At 34.7% G+C, this 22,356-nt stretch overlaps 2 protein-coding genes across 2 annotated transcripts; one reads left to right on the top strand and one right to left on the bottom strand.

The window, feature by feature from the left end:
• Positions 1–3,880: 3,880 nt before the first annotated feature.
• Positions 3,881–4,541, bottom strand: LOC120417070 (uncharacterized). Its single transcript, XM_039579030.2, has 2 exons — positions 4,308–4,541; positions 3,881–4,249 (listed from the first exon to the last, which is right to left on the bottom strand). The coding sequence occupies exons 1-2, from the start codon at positions 4,400–4,402 to the stop codon at positions 3,955–3,957; spliced, it is 390 nt and encodes a 129-aa protein (XP_039434964.1). The 5' UTR covers positions 4,403–4,541; the 3' UTR covers positions 3,881–3,954.
• A 13,587-nt stretch (positions 4,542–18,128) lies between these two features.
• LOC120417063 (embryonic polarity protein dorsal-like) lies at positions 18,129–19,843 on the top strand. Its single transcript, XM_039579020.2, has one exon. It carries the CDS (start codon positions 18,242–18,244, stop codon positions 19,841–19,843), a length of 1,602 nt encoding a protein of 533 aa, XP_039434954.1. The 5' UTR covers positions 18,129–18,241.
• The last annotated feature ends 2,513 nt before the right edge of the window (positions 19,844–22,356 follow it).

The raw sequence follows: 22,356 nt of genomic DNA, 5'->3' as shown, positions 1-22,356 counted from the left end.
GAAATTTTTGGCTTTTCCGATTATTCATGATTTGTCATCAATAATCTGATGCTCGTTTTCGACTACTGGAAGCAATTATTAAATCTTGATCGATCAAATTATAATTCATTATTCAATAATTCACTTTTACAATACGATTATTTGGACACTTAAAAAAGTAAGCTCTATTTTATCGTACGAGCGATTTGCAAAACACAAATTTAAGCACTTATAAGGGTGCACAGCACCCAAGGAAGTTGTTCTTATTCCAAAATTGACAAACTTACGGACCCAATCCTGCAACAATCTGATTGTAAAAATAGGCAAATTTTGTTGTAAATCGCTTAGCAGACAGTACATTAAGGAGAGAATACAAAATTATATCGATACCCGGGCAGACGGTAATATCAAAATTCATGCAATTTCAATAACAAAATAAAAAAAATAACAGAAAGTGTTATGGAAAAATCTTCTTGAAAAATCCATTTTTAATTAAGGGTTTAATAACAGATAATGTTATCATAACTAAATTTGTTATTGGTCTGATGTTGGTTGAAAGCCAAAATAACTTTGGAAAAACATTTTTTGTTATGGAAGAATACCTCCAACTGTTATTGGGATGATTGGATTAGTTGCTAAAATAACAAAAAATAATATCAAAGATTTGTTCAAAGAATAACTAAAAATGTTATAAGTCTGTTATTACAATAACAAGACATTCATAACGACGAATAACTAATCTTGTTATAAATAACATAAAATGTTATTGGACAAGTATTTTCAAATATCAAAAAATTTTATTCTTAAAATATTTCCGTCTGCTCGGGTAGTTTCCATCGTTTCGGATAAACTAAAATATCTGTAACAAAAATCTTGGTGCGAAAGCTACATACGAAAATTTTCCCTAGCATAAAGAAAAAAACTCATTTTCGTAATATTTATTCTTTGCATTCTTTGCAAATATAAGAGGATAAAGTTGGTCTAAATCAAGTTTTTGTGATAAAACGTTAGTTACAAAAGGGTTTGTTTTTTTCGTTTGTCGTTTATACTTTTCTTATCATTTTTTTTCGGTAGAATCGCAATAAAGCTCAGTACGGAGCTCGAAAGGAAAAAAAACCTAAGGGACCATCCATAAACCACGTGAATACTTGAGGGGGAAGGGGGTGGGGGGTGTTGGGGTTAGCGATTTTCCTCGCTCCATACAAAAATGTTTTTTTTTTGTATTGCCAACGAGAGGGAGGCGGGGGCAGAGATTTTCAAAAAATTGTCCACGTGGATGATCCCTAATTTATCAAGTTCAAAAATTGCGCTCAACTTGAATCACAGAAAATCAGTCATTTTTCTGAGAATTATTGGAGACATTTTTTAGGTCACAGATTTTGAGAAAAAAATCGTGATTGGGTTATTCGTAGCGAAATTTTGGCTAAGGTCTTTGGATTAATGATTACGAACTCTATATTTTTTTCCTAATTCCTAATTTTTATATTTTTTTAAAATGTAATTGAGAAAACACTGTTTTAAATTTTTCAAGGTTTGAAAAAAATATTTTAGAGGTTTTATATTAATTTTCTAATTTAAGAATCTTGAGGCTATTTGTTTTTTTTTTTATTTTTGAATTCTTTTTTTAATGCATCATTTATAAATTCTTGATTTTTTTAAGGTTTTTTTTTAGTTCTTTTAAGTTTGAATATTTGTTTTTTAGAATTTCTAAATTATTTTGTAATTTATTTTTTTCGATAGCCTCGATCATCAGAAGTTCGATAATTGAATCATGAACAAAAATTAATTTTTTCGTATTTTTTTATTTTCTTACATTTATCATCAAATTTGCGTTCTGCGACCGAATTTTAGTCAATTTGCGTTGATGATTGCCATTCAGCATACCATAAGATTTTTTTTTGTATTACAACACCGCCATTTTGGTCGCCATCTTGGATTTAAAAATTCATAATCAATTTAGAGCATGTTTGGGGTGATATTCAAGCTAAACAATCAAAACAAGACAAAGAAGAAAAAAAATCGCGATTCAAATATGAGCAATTCTATACGAAATCGGTTTTTTTTCTTCAATTTTAATTTTTGTATTTTTTAATCCGACTGAAACTTTTTTGATGCCTTCGGTATGCCCAAAGAAGCCATTTTGCATCATTAGTTTGTCCATATAATTTTCCATACAAATTTGGCAGCTGTCCATACAAAAATGATGTATGAAAATTCAAAAATCTTTATTTTTTGAAGGAATTTTTTGATCGACTTGGTGTCTTGAGCAAAGTTGTAGGTATGGATACGGACTACACTGGAAAAAAATGATACACGGTAAAAAAATTTTTGTGATTTTTTTAATTAACTTTTTATCACTTAAACTTGATTTGCAAAAAAACACTATTTTTATTTTTTTATTTTTTGATTTGTTTTAGAGGACATAAAATGCCAACTTTTCAGAAATTTTCAGGTTGTGCAAAAAATCATTGACCAAGTTATGAATTTTTTAATCAATACTGATTTTTTCAAAAAAACGAAATTTTGGTCGAAATTTTTTTTCAACTTTATTTTTCGATGTAAAATTGAATTTGCAATCAAAAAGTACTTTAGTGAAATTTTGATAAAGTGCACCGTTTTCAAGTAATAGCCATTTTTATGTAACTTTTTTCGAAATAGTCGCAGTTTTTCATTTTTTTAAATAAGTGCACATGTTTGCCCACTTTTGAAAAAAATATTAAGGGCGTAATATTGAATGTTTGGCCCTTTTGAAATGTTAGTCTTGATTTGAAAATTTTGAAAATATTGTTTTCAAAAAGATCGGAAAATTTCACAAATGTTTCATATTTTGACATTGAAAATCGGACCATTAGTTGCTGAGATATCGACACTGAAAAATGTTGGGCTGTTTGGGTGAGACTTAAAAAACATCAATTTTCCTGTTTTTAAAACTTTGCATTGCAATATCTCAGCAACTAAAGGTCGTATCAACAAAGTCCGAAGAAGCAAAATATAGAGAATTTTCAAAAATATTTTTTTCAAAAGTGGGCAAACATGTGCACTAATTTTAAAACATGAAAAACTGCGACTATTTTGAAAAAAGTTTCATAAAAATGGCTATAACTTGAAAACGGTGCACTTTATCAAAATTTCACTAAAGTACTTTTTGATTGCAAATTCAATTTTACATCGAAAAATAAAGTTGAAAAATTTCTGCGACCAAAATTTCGATTTTTTGAAAAAATCAGTATTGATTAAAAATTCATAACTCGGTCAATGATTTTTTGCACATCCTGGAAATTTCTGAAAAGTTGGCATTTTATGTCCCCTAAAAAATATCAAAAAATAAAAAAAATTAAAAATAGTGTTTTTTTGCAAATCAAGTTTTAGTGACAAAAAATTAAATAAAAAAAATCACAAAATTTTTTTTTACCGTGTATCATTTTTTTCCAGTGTAGTCCGTATCCATACCTACAACTTTGCCGAAGACACCAAATCGATCAAAAAATTCCTTCAAAAGATACAGATTTTTGAATTTTCATACATCATTTTTGTATGGACAGCTGCCAAATTTGTATGGAAAATTATATGGACAAACTAATGATGCAAAATGGCTTCTTTGGGCATACCGAAGGCACCAAAAAAGTTTCAGTCGGATTAAAAAATACAAAAAAAAATCGAATGACCGAAATCCTAGAGAACTGCTCATATCTGAAGTGAAATTTCAGATAATTGATTTGTAACTTCTGGTTAGCCGAGACCTTCCTCATTGCCGGGACTCTACAAAAACACCTCAAGGTCGGCACGCTTATCCACACTAACTTTGACGGATACAGGAAAACACTACAAGTTACTAAACGAAACACCACTTTTATTCACGGTTTGTGCACACTTTATTCTCCCACTTTTTCCTTCTCCTAACCTCAAAACTGTCCCACTTTCTTATTCTATCTGACCTTTTCTTCTGCTTCTTGGGGCCCCACCAGCTCGGCGTCGTCACCTCTGCTCCATCCACCAGCGATCTGGGTTCGACCGTCGGCTTCGGCCGCGGTCTTGGATCTGCATCCTGGTGCTTGGTAGCGGTTCTCGTCGCGCGCTGCGTGGACCCATCCGGTTGTCCTGGGCTCTTCCCGATGTGTTGACTGATCGGGACTTCGGCCGGGATTGGCGATTGGCCGGAACATTGCCCGTAGTCGAGCGCCAGGACGTCGGACATTCCAGGGGGTTGTTGGGGTTCCACTGGTCATCTCCGGGGCATCCGGGATGAACCTTAAATAAAGGTTGAGGGGTCCTTCCAAAGGACACGGTAAGGTTAGGTTGGCACTGGGTTTACGGCTTTGGCAAGTTACCTGCTATCCGACTGACCAAGGGCACTGTCAGTCCGTTCGGTTACGGGTCTTCCGGGCAAATAGGACGAATCCCGGTTCTGGACCTCGCAAGTCATCTCCGGTATTGCCGCCTACCAGGCACCTGTCATCCGCTGCTACCAGTCGGCTACCAACGCCCGTAGTCTCGTTCTAGTGGGGTAGCAATCGTGGGGGTATGGAACTGGCTGCGTACTGCTAGGGTGTCTTGGCTTTTGTTTGCCCTAGCCAGTGGGAGTAGTGAAGCTCAATAACTTAAGCTTTTTCCTGCATTTTAGCACATATATTTAACGCGAAACAAACAGAGACAGAGTAACGATTGGGTCAGGAACTGCCATCGGTTACAGATTCTGGACTGTATTATTTTAATAATTTTTTTTAGTCGATTGGATTTTTAAATTGAAAAACTGCAATGTTTTTTTAAATGCTTTTAGTTTTGAATTTCTTTTTTGAATAATCATTCTTGGATTTTATTTGGCCAAAAATCTGAATCTATCTGGCCAAATTCCTAAACAACACTACATTTCTCTTTTAATGGACAAGTCCGAAAAAAAAATTACTGTTTATTAACGATGATTTTTTTTGGAACTTGAGTACGCCATAGAATCGGGCGTCCAATCTTACATAAAAGTTCCTTTGAAACTGAATATCCAAACCATTACCATTTCAGGCTGAGAGTTATTGAAAACACGTTTTTTTAATCTTTATGAAACTTTGTGGGTAAACAAGACACTTTTTGTCATCGGTTCGTTCATACATGTCTCCAAAAAAAATTTACAGCTTTCAATACAAAAATAGTCATGCAAATATATAAAAAAATCTAACTTACTTTAAGTCATTAAAAAGTAAATTACTCAAATGCTAAAAAAAACTTAATTTTTGTTTTTAATATATGTTTTAGATAGCAAAAAAATGCCATCTTTTAAGTTATACATTTTTGAAAAAGGTGCTTAGCTTAGCTTAGCTTAGCTTAGCTTGGTTGACCGTACTCTAGCGATCGCAATAGCTAGGTTGGCGCCGATAAGGAAAATAAATGCGTCAGGAATGTGCCGAATGACACATCACCACTCATTTGTCCTTTTGGTCGACTCCTCACGATCAACTGGGGAGGTTATACATTTTTGAAAAAGGTGCTTTAGAAAAAACCGACAATGTTTATTTTTACCTCAAAAACAAAGTGCCTGAAAATATTTTTATTAAGATCAGACAATTTCACCAAATACAGTACCACCCAGTTTTAGGCATCACCATTTTGTTCAAACATTTCTGCTTGTCAAAAATCAACGTCAATTTTTAAATTGTTCATTATTGTGTGAATTTAGAAGTTAAGTCATATTTGACGAGAGGAAATGTATCAAAAGTCATATTTCCAAAAACGGGACGGCACTGTTATAACTTTTGGACAAGTTTAGTCGAACCCCAGTTTTTCACTGAAAAATGTTTGACTTTAAAAAAAAATTCAAGCAGAAAAAAAACATGCAAAATTAGCCACAGGCTGAGATATCGAAAAATGGATCTCAAATGGGGGGACTAAAATTACATCTTAGAACAAAGTTTCACATCAAACCACCAAACTTAAAATTTGCTTGCATTTTGAGAGCACTTCTCTATAATGGTTGTTGAAGAGGGTTGAAAAGAAGTTTTAAATTTAGATTTTAGAACACTCGTTTAATTTCTTGCCTATCATATAACAAAGCAAGATGCGTAGATCTCACCTCAAGGATACACGTTTCGAGAATTCCCTTATGTTAAATTAGAAAACCTTTCGAAGACTTAAACTCTTTCGAACGGCGCAAATTTGAGCCTTGTTCCTTCTACCCAATGAATTCTTAATAACTAACCGAAACTTCTGACAGCTTTTTGCCACTAGATTCACTTTCCCGTCGCCACTCTCCACTGCGTTTCCAATCGACCAGAAAATTTGCCCAAGTTTAAGAAGAGTGGACTAGCCTTGAATTCTCACACCACCAAAAGTATCCCAAACTTTTCAATTATAAATGCTGCTAAAATTAACTCAATACTGGAGGGCGGGGGAAGGGGGTCAGTTCGGATGCTTGTTGGCCGTCACGGGGTTTGATATTTCCTGTTCTCGAATCGGAAGTACAATCCAGCACCCCCATTCCACAAGAATTGAAAGCCTTAACAGTGGGTGGTTTGCACTGTTTTCGAGAATTTGGCTTCCTATGGTTTTAAGACAAAAATAAATGCTGCCAAAAAAAAGTTAAAACGATTTGGCCAACCATCAGCCACTACACGGCTGAGATTGGTGGCGGATTTCATATCGGAAATATCCACTTTTGCATGCTTATCACAGAGCTCGAATCTGGGAATCTTGGACTGACCGACCAGGGACCGTCGGTCGTTTGTTCACAGCATGTTGCTGGCGTTCTTGTACTGCCTCAAGATATGCAAATCACATTACAGCAAATGTATGCAAAGGTAAGACCCCTTTCGAGAACGTCAGGGAACGGAACAGAACCATCGGAGAAACGGAAGGCAATCGCGGGTGCACGATCGGAATTTCAAATGCTGCCTGCTTTTGCCAGAACCGTGGCGTTGTGGCGTTATGATGCGATGTTCTGCCGATGTGGACAACAACACACCGCGAGCCAGACACGCGGATTGAATTATTATCATTCCGGGGAAAGAATGCATACACCATACACCAGCTTAGGAGGATAAAATACCTCATCAGCGTTTAGCGCAGGTGCTGTTTGCAGGAACGGAAAAAAGCGATATACGGCAGGTCAAACATTTGCTTTACTACTCACCTACATACCTTTTCTTTCAAAAGTATGTTTAAATGCAATTAAAAATGTTTGAAAAGTGTGTAGGAAACAAACCTTGTTTGTTCACAATAGTTGTTATGCATGAAAGTTTTGGCATACTTTTCAAATGAGCAATTCTCCACCAAACCCGAAAATGGATTTTACTTATATTTTTTATTTGGCTCAAACTTTGTGGGGACCTTCCCTATGACCAAAGAAGTAATTTTAGGTCATTGGTTCACCCATAAAAGTCTCCATACATTTTTTGCAGCTGTTTATTGATTTGGTGTCTTTGGAAAAGTTGTAGGTGTGTTCTTATTTTTCTTAAAAATCCTCATCAATGACTATTCAGAAAAAAAGAACACATGTAATTTTTTTTGCGATTTTTTAATTAACTTAGTTTTTACAAAAAATCAAGTTCCGAAAATCTGTGTTTTTAATTTTTTAAATGTTTTATATGTTATAGGGAAGCCCGCATCTCTCAAGCCATTCAGAAGTATGGACCAAAATTTTGTCGACGAGTTATGATTTTTCATTTTAAATAGTTATTTTTATAAAAAAAATAAAACGTCTTGTACTTAAAATTTGTTAACCTCAATTTTTAAAGTAAAAGATCAGAAAATTTCACGAATGTTTCATATTTCATATTCATATTAGTTGCTCGGACCATTAGTTGCTGAGATATCGACATTAGAAAATGGTGGGTTGTTTGGGTGAGACTTAGAAAACATCAATTTTCCTGTTTTTAAATCATTGCACGGCAATATCTCAGCAACTAAGGGTCGTATCAACAAATATAGGCGTCATCCATAAAGTATGTCACGCTCTAGGGGAAGAGGGGGGGTCTGAGAAAGTGTGACATTGCGTGTTATAAGTATAGGGAAAGCCTGACAAAGGGGGGGAGGGGGGGGTAAATTTTGGCTGATTTTAGCGTGACGTACTTTATGGATGAAGCCATAGAGAATTTTCTCAGCTTTTCAAAAATATTTTTTTCAAAGGTGGGCAAAATGGGCACTAATTTAAAAAAATGAATAACTGCGACTATTTTATAAAAAGTTACCTAAAAATGACTATAACTTGAAAACGGTGCTCTTTATAAAAATTTCACTGAAGTACTTTTTGATTGCTAATTCGATTTTACATCGAAAAATGAAGTTGACAAATTTTTGCGACAAATATTTCGATTTTTGAAAAAATCAGTATTGATTCAAAAATTCATAACTCGGTCAAAGATTTCAAGCCCGTTCTGAAAATTTCTGAAAGTTAGCATGTTGATGTCTTTCTGAAAACAAATTAAAAAAAAAAATATATATTGTGTTTTTTTTTTGCAAATCAAGATTCAGTGACAAAAAGTGAAATTAAAAATCGCCAAATTTGTTTTTATACCATTTATCTTTTTTTTTTCAGTGTACCTTTATTCATACCTACAACTTTGCCGAAGACACCAAATCTATCAAAAAATTTCGTCAAAAGATACAGATTTTTGAATTATCATAAATCATTTTTGTATGGAAAGCTGCCAAATTTGTAATTGTAAAATTATATGGACAAACTAATGATGCAAAATGGCTTCTTTGGGCGTACCAAAGGCACCGAAAAAGTTTCAGCCGGATTATAAAACAAAAACAAATCGAATGACCGAAACATCAGAGAATTGCTCCTATGCTTTATCCAAAAAATGAAGTCAAAATTTCCCCACTTTCCTCTTCTGGCGTGAAACGCATTTAACTTCCTATTTTTCATTTAAATGGTGAAATTATGCAAATTATGTGTTAGGCTTGTTCTTCAACCTCCTATCATTTGTGTTTTTTCTGATTTTTTTTTTGTTTATCATTCTTTTGCTCACTTTTTTAATACTTTTTCAGACACGACGTCTGTCGCAGGTGACCACATGAATTACACGTCAAAATATGTGAAAAAGTTTAAAAAAGTGAGCAAAAGAATGATAAACAAAAAAACAGAAAAAACACAAAATGATAGGGGGTTGAAGAACAAGGCTAACACATAATTTTTTTTCACGCCAGAAGAGGAAAGTGGGGAAATTTTGACTTCATTTTTTGGATAAAGCATAGGAGCAATTCTCTGATACAAATCAAAGAAAAACAAAAAAACTAACTTTTTCAAAAAAAAATCATAATATCGCGATAACCCTTGATTGTTATACACTAAAAATTACCCTGCAAAGTTAAAATAAAATTCTAAAATAAAAAGTTTTGCTCTAAAAGAAAAAAATACCCTTCTGGGTTATTGCAGATTTCAAAAGTACATTAAATTTCCTTTGAAATGACTTGTTCCAAAAAAATTACATTTGAGTAACTGAAAATGGCAGAGTTTTTAAAACTTTTTTATTGTTTTTTTTTTCGATAAAAAATACGATTTGTTCGGAATTATGAGTACGCCATCAAATTGGGCGTTTAATTTTTCATTAAAGTCTTTTTGACAACAAATTTCCATCTCATCACCTTTTCAGACTGCAAATTATTGGAAAAGGTTCTTTTACATGTTCAAAAATTGAAGACGTCGTACCGTCCCTCCGTCACTAAATTTTAAAAAAACAGCCCTCGAATTCGTGATCAGGGACAAAAGTTACCCCTTAGGACAACGTTTTACGCAAATCGAAGTGGGGTCGGATGTGTTTTTAAAAATGTAAGAAAATTTTCGTTACTTCTCAAAGCGATTAATTTAAACGATACGCAAGATAAATTACATGAGTACCTGCTACTTACATTCATCTACCGTTTAAGCCATTATTTTCACTTTTGCAAAACAATTTAACTCAACAATTCTAGCCAGCAAGGAAAGTTTATTGAACGAAAAACACATTCGGTTCGCTCTGGCTGGCCGGCAAGCATGGAAATTCTCGAGCCAAAGTTATGTGCGAGCAAGCATGTTCTTCCACAGCAACCCAAGCTCCGGAGTAGATACATCATCTGCACTGAGTGGGTCGTTCGTAAACTACGTAAATGTTAGGTTTTCTCATTAAATCATGAGTTTGTTTTATTATGAACTTTTTCTTAAATTGAAGAAAAATGTACTTAATTGAACCTTCTAGAGAAGTTTAGGGAAGGCCCCAACAAGCTTTGAAAATGTATTATTCTCTATCCGTTGCATAATTTAAAACGTGCTCATCCCAGAAGAATAATCGTTATTTACGTCGGCATTTATGCAAATATTTCGACATGCAGGTTTCGCGCGGTTAGACTCGTGCCCAGGCAAAACGCCACGCCGGAAAGAAAGCCGATGTTTAGAGAAAATTAATTTCGCATTTATCCACTTCTTGATGCGCACATGCACTTTAAAGTGCATAAAAGTGCACACACTCACCGGCGTGATTAATTAACTCATTCATTCAGGTTCGTTCGTTCAATGTTCGATGAGTTTTAGCATTATGCTACTTTACGGTCTTGCCTGCCCGATAGCGGTTCTAAAACTTGGGAAACGGAGAGAGAGAGAGGAGCCTGTTTCGATGGAAAATTAGTAACCACACCGAGCCCCGGCGGAAGTGGGCTATAAATTAATTGAAATTAGAATATAGCTTCAAGGCTTATAGCAGAAAGAGCAACAAAGTGGTTACGACGGTTCGTCATCAAGTAGAGTGTTATTGATGGTGGCTTTTTAAGGGAAAACAAGGGTGTTTTGCAGAGAAGCGGTGCTTCGAATTTTACACCAAATAAACAGATGTGCAATGGCTGAGCAGCTGATTGAGTGGCAACAATGGAGTACCCGACGCGATTGGTAGTGAGCAATGTATTTCTTATGGAGCGAACTGTCAAACTACCACGCGAATCGGGTATTCCATTGAAGCAAAACGCCTTATATTGAAGGAAAATAAGTTTCACAAATCTTCGTAGAATGGTTATCTAAGGCGATCTCTGGATTGTGAGTCCATTGCGCTGTCCAATTGATCCGCATGGGTGGTACGAATATTCGATACGTTTTTTTTAGAATGAATATTTAAAAAAAATGGCCGGTTTTAAACATTTTCGATTTTTTCTTAAATCATCACTCCGGAACAGGATTTTGCACCATCATGCATAATGGCTCAAAAGATGTTTTTTTTTAGCCACCTTTAAGCCGTTGCTAATTTTTTTTTTTTAGTTTATTTGGCCTTGAGAGGCCTTGAAAATCAGTCTGAATAATCAGGGAGCAAACAAATAGTTTTTCAAAAAACTTCAAATTTAATGGAAATTGAAGTCTAACCAAGTGAAATCAATTTGAAATGCATTTTCTGCGTTTAAAATCAAATTTAGCTTGTATGGAATCTATGTGAAATTCCGTTGAAAAAAGTTTTTTTTCGCGAAACAAAATTCGCCTGTACCTAGATATTTTGAAAACATATGAATGCAAAACATCTGGGCTGTGTCAAATGCTTTCAAAACACTGTTGTCATTCAAATTCCGTAGTAACAGTTCAATAGGGCGAATCTGCGTTTGTAAACAAGCAGTCTATCCCCCTCTTACTTGACGTGAACTGTCACTTGAGCAAAAGGGATAGACTGCTTGTTTACAAACGCAGATTCACCCTATTGAACAGTTAGTACGGAAATGTTAATATCATCCCGGGCAGACGGTAATAACAAAATTCATGTCATTTCAATAAAAAATAGCGAAGAACAAAAAATGATTTCTCATGATTCCCTGCATCAATCTTAATGAAATTGGTTGCAAAATACGAGAAAAATTGTTTGCTTTAAAAAAATGAACATCATTTTTGGCCGCGCAAAAATTTGTGACCTTTTTTTTAAAAAACATGTTTTATAACACGAAAAAATTAGTTTCCCCGTATATATCAATGAAATGAACAGTTATATAGTTGATAACAGATGTGTTAAAGTATATTCAACAATTTTCATTGATTTTTGACAGACTTTCTTGCCAAATAGTCCAAATTACTATCTTTTTCTAAATATACAGTTTTCTCATAGAAAAATCAAACAAATATTGGAAAGTTATAGTATGTAAAAAAAGTATTTACACCCCTTGGGCACTATGCACATTTTGTGATGAAACATGTAAAAAAAATAAAGTTTGACAGAAACCTAGTACTACGTTTTGTTCAGAAACTCATGCCAAAAATTTTGCTACAAAAAGCTCATGAAAAGATGATTTCTACAAAAAGTTATATAACAAATACTATTACGAAAATAAAAAAGGTGCAAAAAAAGTTTGTACACCTTTCGAAAAATTAACATAAATAATGTTATTTGTTGACAAATCACCATAAATCCAGTCTCCCAACTCCAAATAGGCATCCTTGACTGATTAAAAAAATAATTTGGATTGAATATAAAGTTTACTAACTACTTAGTATAAAAGTTTATATAACTCTGGAAAATCTATATAAAACTTATCTAAACTTAATTTTGCAAACTTTTAATTCAACTAAATGTCAATATATTACCATAGAATTGCTAAATAAACATTTTGGAGTAGGTATAACACCGTTTTGGGGGTATTAGTATCGATAGAATAGATTTTTCGTTGGAATTTCGTACCAACCCGGAATTACGTCGTAGGAAAATCCGCCAGCATCCGAACCGGTACACGATTCACAAGTCAACCTATGTGGAATCGGAAAGGGCATAAAATTTCCGATCTTTTGATACCCATACATCCAGGTTTCTATAAAACCCACGTTTTTATTTGGCATGAGTTTCTGAACAAAACGTAGTACTAGGTTCCTGTCAAATTTCAAATTTTTTACATGTTTCATCACAAAATGTGCATAGTGCCCAAGGGGTGTAAATACTTTTTTTACATACTGTATACACCAAATTGTTGGAAATAATTTTTCTCATCCGAATCCGGCATAAGTTTTATAAAAATGTTGATTATGAAGGAAAAACCACATTTAGAAAAAAAAATCATAGGTTTACGCTATTTGTTCATAGGTGGCGACATGTGTCTATTAACTTTGCTGCAAATTCTCTATAGAGGATTTGCAGCAAAGCTAAAAGACACATGTCGCCACCTATGAACAAATAGCGTAAACCTATGATTTTTTTTTCTAAATGTGGTTTTTCCTTCATAATCAACATTTTTATAAAACTTATGCCGGATTCGGATGAGAAAAATTATTTCCAACAATTTGGTGTACAACTTTCCAATATTTGTTTGATTTTTCTATGAGAAAACTGTAAATTTATAAAAAGATAGTAATTTGGACTATTTGGCAAGAAAGTCTGTCAAAAATCAATAAAAATTGTTGAATATACGTTAACACATCTGTTATCAACTATATAACTGTTTATTTCATTGATATATACGGGGAAACTAATTTTTTCGTGTTTCAAAACATGTTTTTTAAAGAAAAAGGTCACAAATTTTTGCGCGCCCAAAAATTGATGTTCATTATTTTAAAGCAAAAAAATTTTCTCGTCTTTTGCAACCAGTTTCATTAAGATTGATGCAGGGAATCGTGAGAAATAAGCGATTTTGTTCTTCAATCCAGCAGAAAGGATTACGATTTTTGGCAAGTAACCTCATTTTGGCGCCACCTACATTTGAAACACAGTCGCGCTGCAAAACCTCAATAGGAAGTACAAGGACAAAGTTTCATCTGAATGAAAAAAAAATACAAAAAAAAATAATGAATAAACAAAAATAGAGAATGCAATGCAAACAATAACAAACACATTTTGTTTGGCTGACCGTTATTGTCCCAAAGTTTGGTCGAATTTGGGTGCCAGAGTCCCGAGTTATAATTAAAAATGTTAACAGAAGTCGGTCATGTAGGTGTGTCAAACGTGTTCTGATTTTTCCTAACTGATCGTTCATTTCGATTTATAAAATATATGTTTATAAAAAAATCTACACCCAAAATACAGGGTCGAGAGAATACTTCCACCAAAATCTATTGAGAGCCTAACCAAATTAAATAACAGAAATGCTACAAAGACATAAGTTCCTTTATTAAGCCCACTCAGCTGCAGCAAAGTTGATCATTTATTGACTACGTGGAAACGCATATCTACGATAACGATGCACCTCCTACGGAGCACAGTTATGTTTGTATGATGGGGTATGATAAATCATTTTATGTGCGCCACAAAGTTGGTTTTACGAGCATAAAAATGCACACCACTTCTACGCTTCTGGTTCGTTTGACGGTTCGGTTCTTTGTTTGCGAAAAATGAATCAATTTTGCAAAAGGATAATTGAAACATAAAAACCTTCAGAACATGCTTAAGGTGAGGTATGTTTAAGGCAAAATTGAATGTTGTGATATTTTTAACTGTGTTTTATTTTGCCAAAGGAAGAAAATACCCAGCATCTTTCGAAATGCTTTCTGATATAAAAGATGAAGTATTTTTTTATAGCCATGTCGCGCTTGGAATATTGAGGCTGTTTATAGACGAACGGTCGAGTTCATAACCGTTCATAGCTACATTTCAAAGCGATAAGGTATATTGGGATGATTTTCACGAATAAAATTATCAAATAAAATATTGAACAATAAATTAAGATTTATCCAAGTGTTGACTATTTTTATTCTAATAATGAATTTAAAATTAAATATTTTTTGTTTATGTTTTGTAACAACCACCTGATCAGGCCACGAACTCACATTGGTTTATGGCAATTGAGTCAAAGCGACTTTCTTCGCCGTCGATTCGCAGGATTTCCTGCAGAAAAAAATCATGGCTTTTGCTGTCTCTCTTGCTCGTGAGGTGCTGGTCGTTGACAAAGTCAAGGTCGAGCACTCACTGCCTGACTCTGCCGATTCCGGGCACGTACGTGCGATGAATGTGTGTGTGTGTGCTATTGAGTGGGCATTGTTGATGAGAGCAAATTTCCGGCTCTTCGACTTCAAATAGGCTGGCTGGAAAGGAAAGGAACGAAGAACTTCTTCTATCGAAAAGAGTCATTAGAGTGCTTGATCGTCCGACGTTTTGTTCTGCTGAAGAACAGAGAACTTGGAGTCTTTAGTTCAAAGAAATATAATTAAGTTTTGTTGGGGGATATTCCACACTAAAACACGTATTGTTTTACGTATAGTTTATGACAGGGGTGCCCAACCTTTTGGCCCTGCGGGCCAGATCAGATTTTTCTGAAGTAGTGACGGGCCGGAACCAATGATTGATAAAAAATTGAAACAGTAAACATTTTTCTCATAAAATTATTCTTATTAGGTTCTTTTCAAGTAACCAAATGAATAAACTAGTGTTGCAAATAAGAATCACAGCATTTAAAAATGTGTTTATTTCATTTATTTTATTTTGTTTTTTTTTTATCTATTGTAATTGTTTTTGTAGATTGCTATTGAATACCCTAATAAAAATTTAGAAATTAGTAAAGAAAAGGCAAAACCATTCAAATTTGATTGTTCGTTGTAAGTTTTTTAAAAGCTTGATTTCCAACACAACACATTTATAAAAAGAAATCAATGTGCACCTTTATTGAAGTATATTTTGTAAAACATTTTTAATGATTTTAAACACACAAATTTTAAAACGTGTAGAAAAAAATAAATTGAGTAGTTTTTATGTTTAGTTCTTTGAACTTCTTTAAACTATTGAAGTTTATAAAAAATATACTGGAGAATGTGTCATATATTTTTTGCTCCCTGATTTCTTGACTCATTTTAACATTTCAATATTTTAAAAATATTTGCAGCTATTTTTTCTTCAGTCTGAATAATTTGCTTTTTATAAGCTTTTATTTCAAACACAAGTTTATCACTGAAAAGATGTTCTGAAAAAAACGTTATTTTTGCATACTTATTTGAATTTTTCAATCAATTTTAATCATGTTCCTAAAAAAAAATTAGCGTCTTTTTGTGCATTTTTAGACAAAAATCCATGTTTTTAATATATTTCACATTCTCGTGAAATGGATAATTTTATTTTCGTGCACCATTTTTAAGTTTAATGATTGATTCTGAAATCATCAATATAGAAATGATAAAAATTAAATTCAAACATGAAGAATGTTAGAATTTGAAACAAAAATCATAAAAAATACAAAATCCAAATAATACGTTGAAATAGTAACATTTTATTGAAAAAAAAACAAATAAAAAAATCAAAATTTTTCTAGTTAAATTTTTGCTTATATATGTGAAAATTAAATTTCAAGTTTTATTTAAATTTAGACACATACTTTGTTAATTTAATATTTCATGAACAGTCCTTGAGGGCCGGTCATAGAACAATTTAAAAAAGCTCTCGCGGGCCGGATGAAATGGCTTCACGGGCCGGACGTTGGGCAGGCCTGGTTTATGAGTTATGAAACTATTTAATTTCCTTATCACAACAATATAAAAAATCAATATTTCAAGATGCTGTTGTTTGCAATCTTAATAATAATTGAAATTAAGTTATATTTCACTAAATCTTTATAAATGATTTCAAACACACACAAATATGTTAACAGTGAAGGAAAATATATATTGAAAAGTTTTCAAAAAGCTATTCTTTGAAATATTGCAGTTTATGAAAAATATGTTTATGCTCCTAAATTTCTTGATTCATTTCGAGAATTTTTTATTTTTTTTTAAATATAAGCTGCGATCTATATTTTCAGTATCATTAATTTGTCTAATTATGAAACTTTGTTTGGAACAAAACTATATTGTTGTTTCCTTTCCCTGTTCCCTTCCTTTAGTAATTTTTTTGGTTTTTAAATAGTTTTTTTTCTTGCTCCTATCACCAATTTTCAAAGTTCAAAACATCGAATGATTGTTGTGTACTTGATATTAGTTGAAAGGAACCTTATATCTCTATCTAATATATTTTAATTAACACAACTTGTACACCGATAAGTACACAGAAAATAAATAAATAAACGTAATCATGAATTGGGTACTAAAGCCCTATGTCAATTTTTATGTACAACGGTAAAAAACACGATTAAAAACCATTTATGATAACTTTTTTTCATTTTAATGCAATTTTTTTTTATAAGACAACATTTTTTCGATGGATCAACTATGGTCCCCTTGGAACGAGCTGTCAAGTTGGAGCTTTTCTGTCAAGAAGGACCGCGAGGTTAATTGTTCAAAATTGATTTAAAAATCCATTTTAAACTCTTTGTGGTCGTACAAAGGGTCATTGTATTCATAAAAATAAGCATTAACGCTGTAAACAATAATACCAGCAATCTAAGCTTCATTTTAGGACCCAATTGTGTTGCATTTGCACTGTAAACGTGAATATATTTCTTCGTTGTTCGCAAATTCATGAACACAGTTCACGATTTTGAGAACTAAATCCTTGACTAAATCATAGAAAATTTGTTCTTAAAAAAAATAACATAGTTTTTTGCTTACTTTTTTTTCAAATATCAATTTTATTCAAATTTCTCAAAAAGTTTAACTTTTAGTTAGGAAAAGACTTCTAGAAATTTTGATTTAGTTTATTTCAGTTTTTGTACGCAGCAATCCAATTGTTTTTTAAACATATATTTCAAATTCTTAAGAAATAGATAGTTTGTTTTTCTTGAGTCATTTTTTTTTTTATTTCAATTTAATTCTAAAAATATTAATTATGAAATGATGAGAACTGAGCTTTAACAAAAATAAAGTAATAAATTAACTTGAAATTAACAAGGATAAAAAAGACAAAAATTTGTTTAATTAGCAACATTTGATTGCTAAAACATAACTAAATTTATTTAATTATTGTTTTTGGAAGGGAAAATTTGATCTCAAGGTTTTTTTTTTAATTTAGACCAATTATTTTTGAAATATGTCATGATTATACTAAAAGGCCAGTCTTCGAACTAATTTTAAAGCCAGCCCTAATGGAATAGTTTTGTGCAGTAATTTTATTTTAATTTTCATATTCATTTTCTCTTACAACCAACGGAATTTACTAGAAGCTTCTGATCAATAGAAGGTTAGCGTTATTGTTTGTAGCTCAATGTGACAAAAGCGCGATCGTTTGCACTATTCAAGATCGTTGATCAGTCTAAGTGCTTCTGCCTGTCTGTAAGCAAAACAAATTTTGGTAAGCCAAAAGGTTGTCCTTTTCAATACCTATTTTAGTTTCAATTCTAAGTCATCAGTTGTTTCCAGGTAACTTCTCCGTTGAAAGTTGTACCAAGCGAATCGCCTCCGTCTATTTATTAAAGTTATGTGAGCCGCAACAGGATCAAAGCACGATCAGCAGTTCAATAATTCGCACATCGGAACAAAACAACAATCCGATAAATGGCCACGCCGTCCCAGAAACCGTACGTGGTCATCACCGAACAGCCCCAGTCCAAGGGTCTGCGCTTCCGATATGAGTGTGAAGGTCGCTCGGCGGGCTCTATCCCGGGTGTGCGGAGTACGACGGAACACAAGACACATCCGACGATCGAGCTGCGCGGCTACAAGGGTCGTGCCGTGGTGGTGGTGTCCTGCGTGACCAAGGATCCGCCGTACCGGGCTCATCCGCACAACCTGGTTGGGAAGGATGGCTGCAAGGAGGGCGTTTGCACGGTGGTGTTGAACAGTGCCACGATGAGTTACACGTTCAACAACTTGGGCATTCAGTGCGTCAAGAAGAAGGACATCGAGGGAGCACTGAAGACGCGGGAAAAGCTGCGCGTTGATCCGTACAAGACGGGGTTTGGACATGTGAAGCAACTGGCCACGATCGATTTGAATGCGGTGAGGTTGTGCTTCCAGGTGTTTATCGAGGGTCAACAGCCGGGACGGTTCTCGGAACCGCTGCAACCTGTGGTGTCCGATGTTATCTACGACAAGAAGGCCATGTCGGAGTTGGTGATCTGCAAGCTGAGCCACGTAACGGCACCCACTGCTGGAGGGAAGGAAATTATCATTCTTTGTGAGAAGGTAACAAAGGAGGACATCTCGGTGCGGTTCTACGAAGAACGGGAGGGAAGAATCGTTTGGGAGGACGTTGGCGAGTTTCAGCACAACAACGTCCACAAGCAGGTCGCGATCTGTTTCCGAACTCCTCGATACCATACGCTGGAGACCTCCCAACCCGTGATGGTCAACATCCAGCTGAGAAGACCATCGGACGGTGCTACCAGCGAACCTCTTCCCTTCGAGCTACTCCCACTTGACGCCACCGGACTGTCTCAGAAGCGGAAACGACCCAAGTTCAACAGCTCCGAGGTGCTGGAACAAAGCCACGGTGGAGCACCTCCTGCCGGATCCTACGGACAGATGCTTCCGACCGTCGGCGAACACGTCAAACTCGAACCTCGCGAACAGCTGTTCGGCTTCCAAGGACCCTACCGTAACCCCAACGAGTCCCCCGAGCACTCTCCAGGAATCCCCAACGCAGCCCCCCTCCCATACCCGGACCCCAACTTCCCAGGTCCCGCGTCCACCCAACCCAACGACTTCTTCCAGCAGTACCCACCAAACCACTACAACTACCCCCCGAAACCCACCCAACAATATCCGAACCAACAACAGTTCCAGCCCAACTTCCCCATGACCCAACAGCCCGGACCAAGCACCTCGACAGCGCCTCAACCCACCTGCCAGCAGATGGCCCTAGCCCCCGGAGTGCAGCCCCAGGAGTACAATCTGAGCAGCCTGCTGGACATGGACATTGGGCGGGACTTTGCGATGAACTCGTCCGAGATCAAGTCCATTATGGGACACTTTTCGACGGCAGCGTCAGTAGCTGTGCCGACGGAACAGCAACAGCAGCAGCAGTATCAGCAGCAAGTTCAGACGGTACAGCAGCAAATGGTGCATCGGATGCACCAGGACGAGGAGGAGAATCTGTCCAACAGTTTTACACGGTTGACGACGAATCCGATGAATGATTTGAACAAGTTGAGTTGAAGTTGGTGTGGGGTTAGGATTGTACATAGAAATATGATAAGATTAAGTTATTTCTTGCATGCTATTGAACGACGAGATAATAAATGTGATTTTTTGAATAAGGGAATTTTAATTCTTATCATTATTTCCCGAAATCAAACTCTCTTTTTCTAATTGAATTGTTCACTATAAAAGTTTTAATTTTTGCCAGTTCCCAGACAATTATAAAACTATTCGTATTTAGAATAACTGTTATTATTGTAAAAACAATTGGGTATTTTCTGTTAAAAATAAAAGTAATGCCTTGCGATTAAAAATTTCTTTACATTTATTATGTTTAGCTTACAATTATATTTTTATAATAAAAAAATAAAAAAGAGATCGGAAAATATTTAAAATACCGAAAACTCAATGTCGGAAAATGAAGTTGAAAGTGAAATTTTTTGATTACATACATTTTTTTGTAATCGAGTCTAAAATATAATTGCAACAGACTTACGGGCCAAGTAATAATTTTTTTAAGAAAACGAATATTTAAAAAGTATCTGAAATGTAATCTAATCGAAGTATTTGTTTTAAATTTGTTTAAAAAATAGCAAAAAATACCTATGAAAAAAGGTGGATAGTCTTCTTCATTATTTAAAAAAAACAATGTTTTCGAAAAGACCAAATAATACTCTACCATTTGCCTTTTTTTCATTGTTGGAATTCGAGCGAGAAGAAGGAAAGCATTCCTCGCTCGCGAACGAGGGAGAGAACTTGTGGTACTTTTCTCTTCTCGCTCGCGCTCGCATTTTCGTTCGCGTTCTCGCTCTCGCCGCGAGCGCTCGCGAGCGCCTCGTGCTAGACGTTCGTCCCAAGCTAGCAATTTGTGTATCAGGCTTATGAATACGAACCAGGCGATGGTATAGAAGTGTAACTTCAATCGCTGTGTTGTTTTTTGTTCGTTTCTAACACGTTCAACTTCTCGCGAACGGGCAATTCTGGCTCGCGAGAAAGCCCGTTCGCGAGCGGAGGAGAGCACGGGCAATCGGTGAGTTTCTCTCGGCAGCTCGAGACTCGCGGCGAGAACTCGATAGAGAGAAAATTTTCTCGCGAGAGCCTCGATAATACCAACACTGCTTTTTTTACACTTGAGTAATTCTCATGATTTTTGCAAATTATTTCGCGATATTAATTTTTTTATGGTGCAAAACCTGGTGGCAGAGATGAGATTTTTATTTGAAAAAAAAAATTTGTTTTTGGAGAATGTTAAAGAGGCGATCAGTTTCAAAATAGTAGTTTTTGCAATTCCGTCGTGAAACTACTTACTTTTCCTGTCATTCTTGAATGACGAAATAGCCTACTTTTCTGTACCAAAAATAACAGAATCGAATAGCAACACTTTTCAAAATAAATGCTGAAAAGTTCTACTTTTCAGCACTGAAATGGGTGCTGAAAAGTTGAACTTTTCAGCACTTGTTTTGAAAAGTAACACTTTTCAACATTTTTTTGATTTAAACGATTTATTGACAAAATACATGAAAATTCGACTTAAAATTTCACTCAATGGGTGTTTTTCGAAATTGCAAAAAATGTTGTATGGAACTCGTTGCAAAACTTGATTTTTTCAGCACTCGTCGTATTTATCCAACTCGGTGAACCTCGTTGGATAAATGTACGACTCGTGCTGAAAAAATCCTCTTTTTGCAACTGGTTGCATAAACTACTATTATGCCACAAGTTGCAAAAAGAGGATTTTTTCAGCACGAGTCGTAAATTTATCCAACGAGGTTCACCGAGTTGGATAAGTACGAAGAGTGCTGAAAAAATCAAGTTTTGCAACGAGTTCCACACAACACTTTTTGCAATTCCGAAAAACACCCATTGAGTGAAATTTTAAGTCAAATTTTCATGTATTTTGTCAATAAATCGTTTAAACCAAAAAATGTTGAAAAGTGTTACTTTTCGAAACAAGTGCTGAAAAGTTCAACTTTTCAGCACTCATTTCAGTGCTGAAAAGTAGAACTTTTCAGCATTTATTTTGAAAAGTGTTGCTATTCGATTCTGTTATTTTTGGTATTGAAAAGTAGGCTATTTCGTCGTTCAAGAATGACAGGAAAAGTAAGAAGTTTCACGACGGAATTGCAAAAACATATTTTCAATGCCTTATTAAAATTTGCAATCGAAAAGTATTATGCCGAATTTTGGATAAAGTGCATCGTTTTGGAGTTATAGTCACCAACTCAAATCCCGTTTCCAAATTCCCGACTTTTTCGCGACTTTTCCAGAAACTCTATTAATAGCCATTTCTTATGCAAAGAATAATTTCAAACAAAAAACTCTTTATAAAAAAGTAAAATCAACCATCATACAGAAAAATCTACATGAATTCAAAAAAATCAAACTATCAACTACTTTCGTGAAAGCAGAAACAAATTCCCAAAAATACATCAAAAATTAAAGCACAAACAAACATTAGTCTTTGAAAAATATCAGTATGCTTGACAATAATTGAAAAATCAATGTTTATTTTTTGAATTAAGTCCTAAAAT

Source organism: Culex pipiens, chromosome 3 (genome assembly GCF_016801865.2).
Source record: "Culex pipiens pallens isolate TS chromosome 3, TS_CPP_V2, whole genome shotgun sequence".
NCBI lineage: Eukaryota > Metazoa > Arthropoda > Insecta > Diptera > Culicidae > Culex > Culex pipiens.
Note: the sequence above shows the minus strand (reverse complement) of the source record. Positions and strands in the feature narration are given on the sequence as shown.

Bases quoted from the DNA above. Each gene is read 5' to 3' on its own strand.
- LOC120417063 (XM_039579020.2), top strand. From the start codon at position 18,242: ATGGCCACGCCGTCCCAGAAACCGTACGTGGTCATCACCGAACAGCCC.
- LOC120417070 (XM_039579030.2), bottom strand. From the start codon at position 4,402: ATGACTTGCGAGGTCCAGAACCGGGATTCGTCCTATTTGCCCGGAAGA. The intron at 4,250-4,307 runs GTAACTTGCCAA...GTCCTTTGGAAG, and splicing joins CTTGGTCAGTCGGATAGCAG to GACCCCTCAACCTTTATTTA.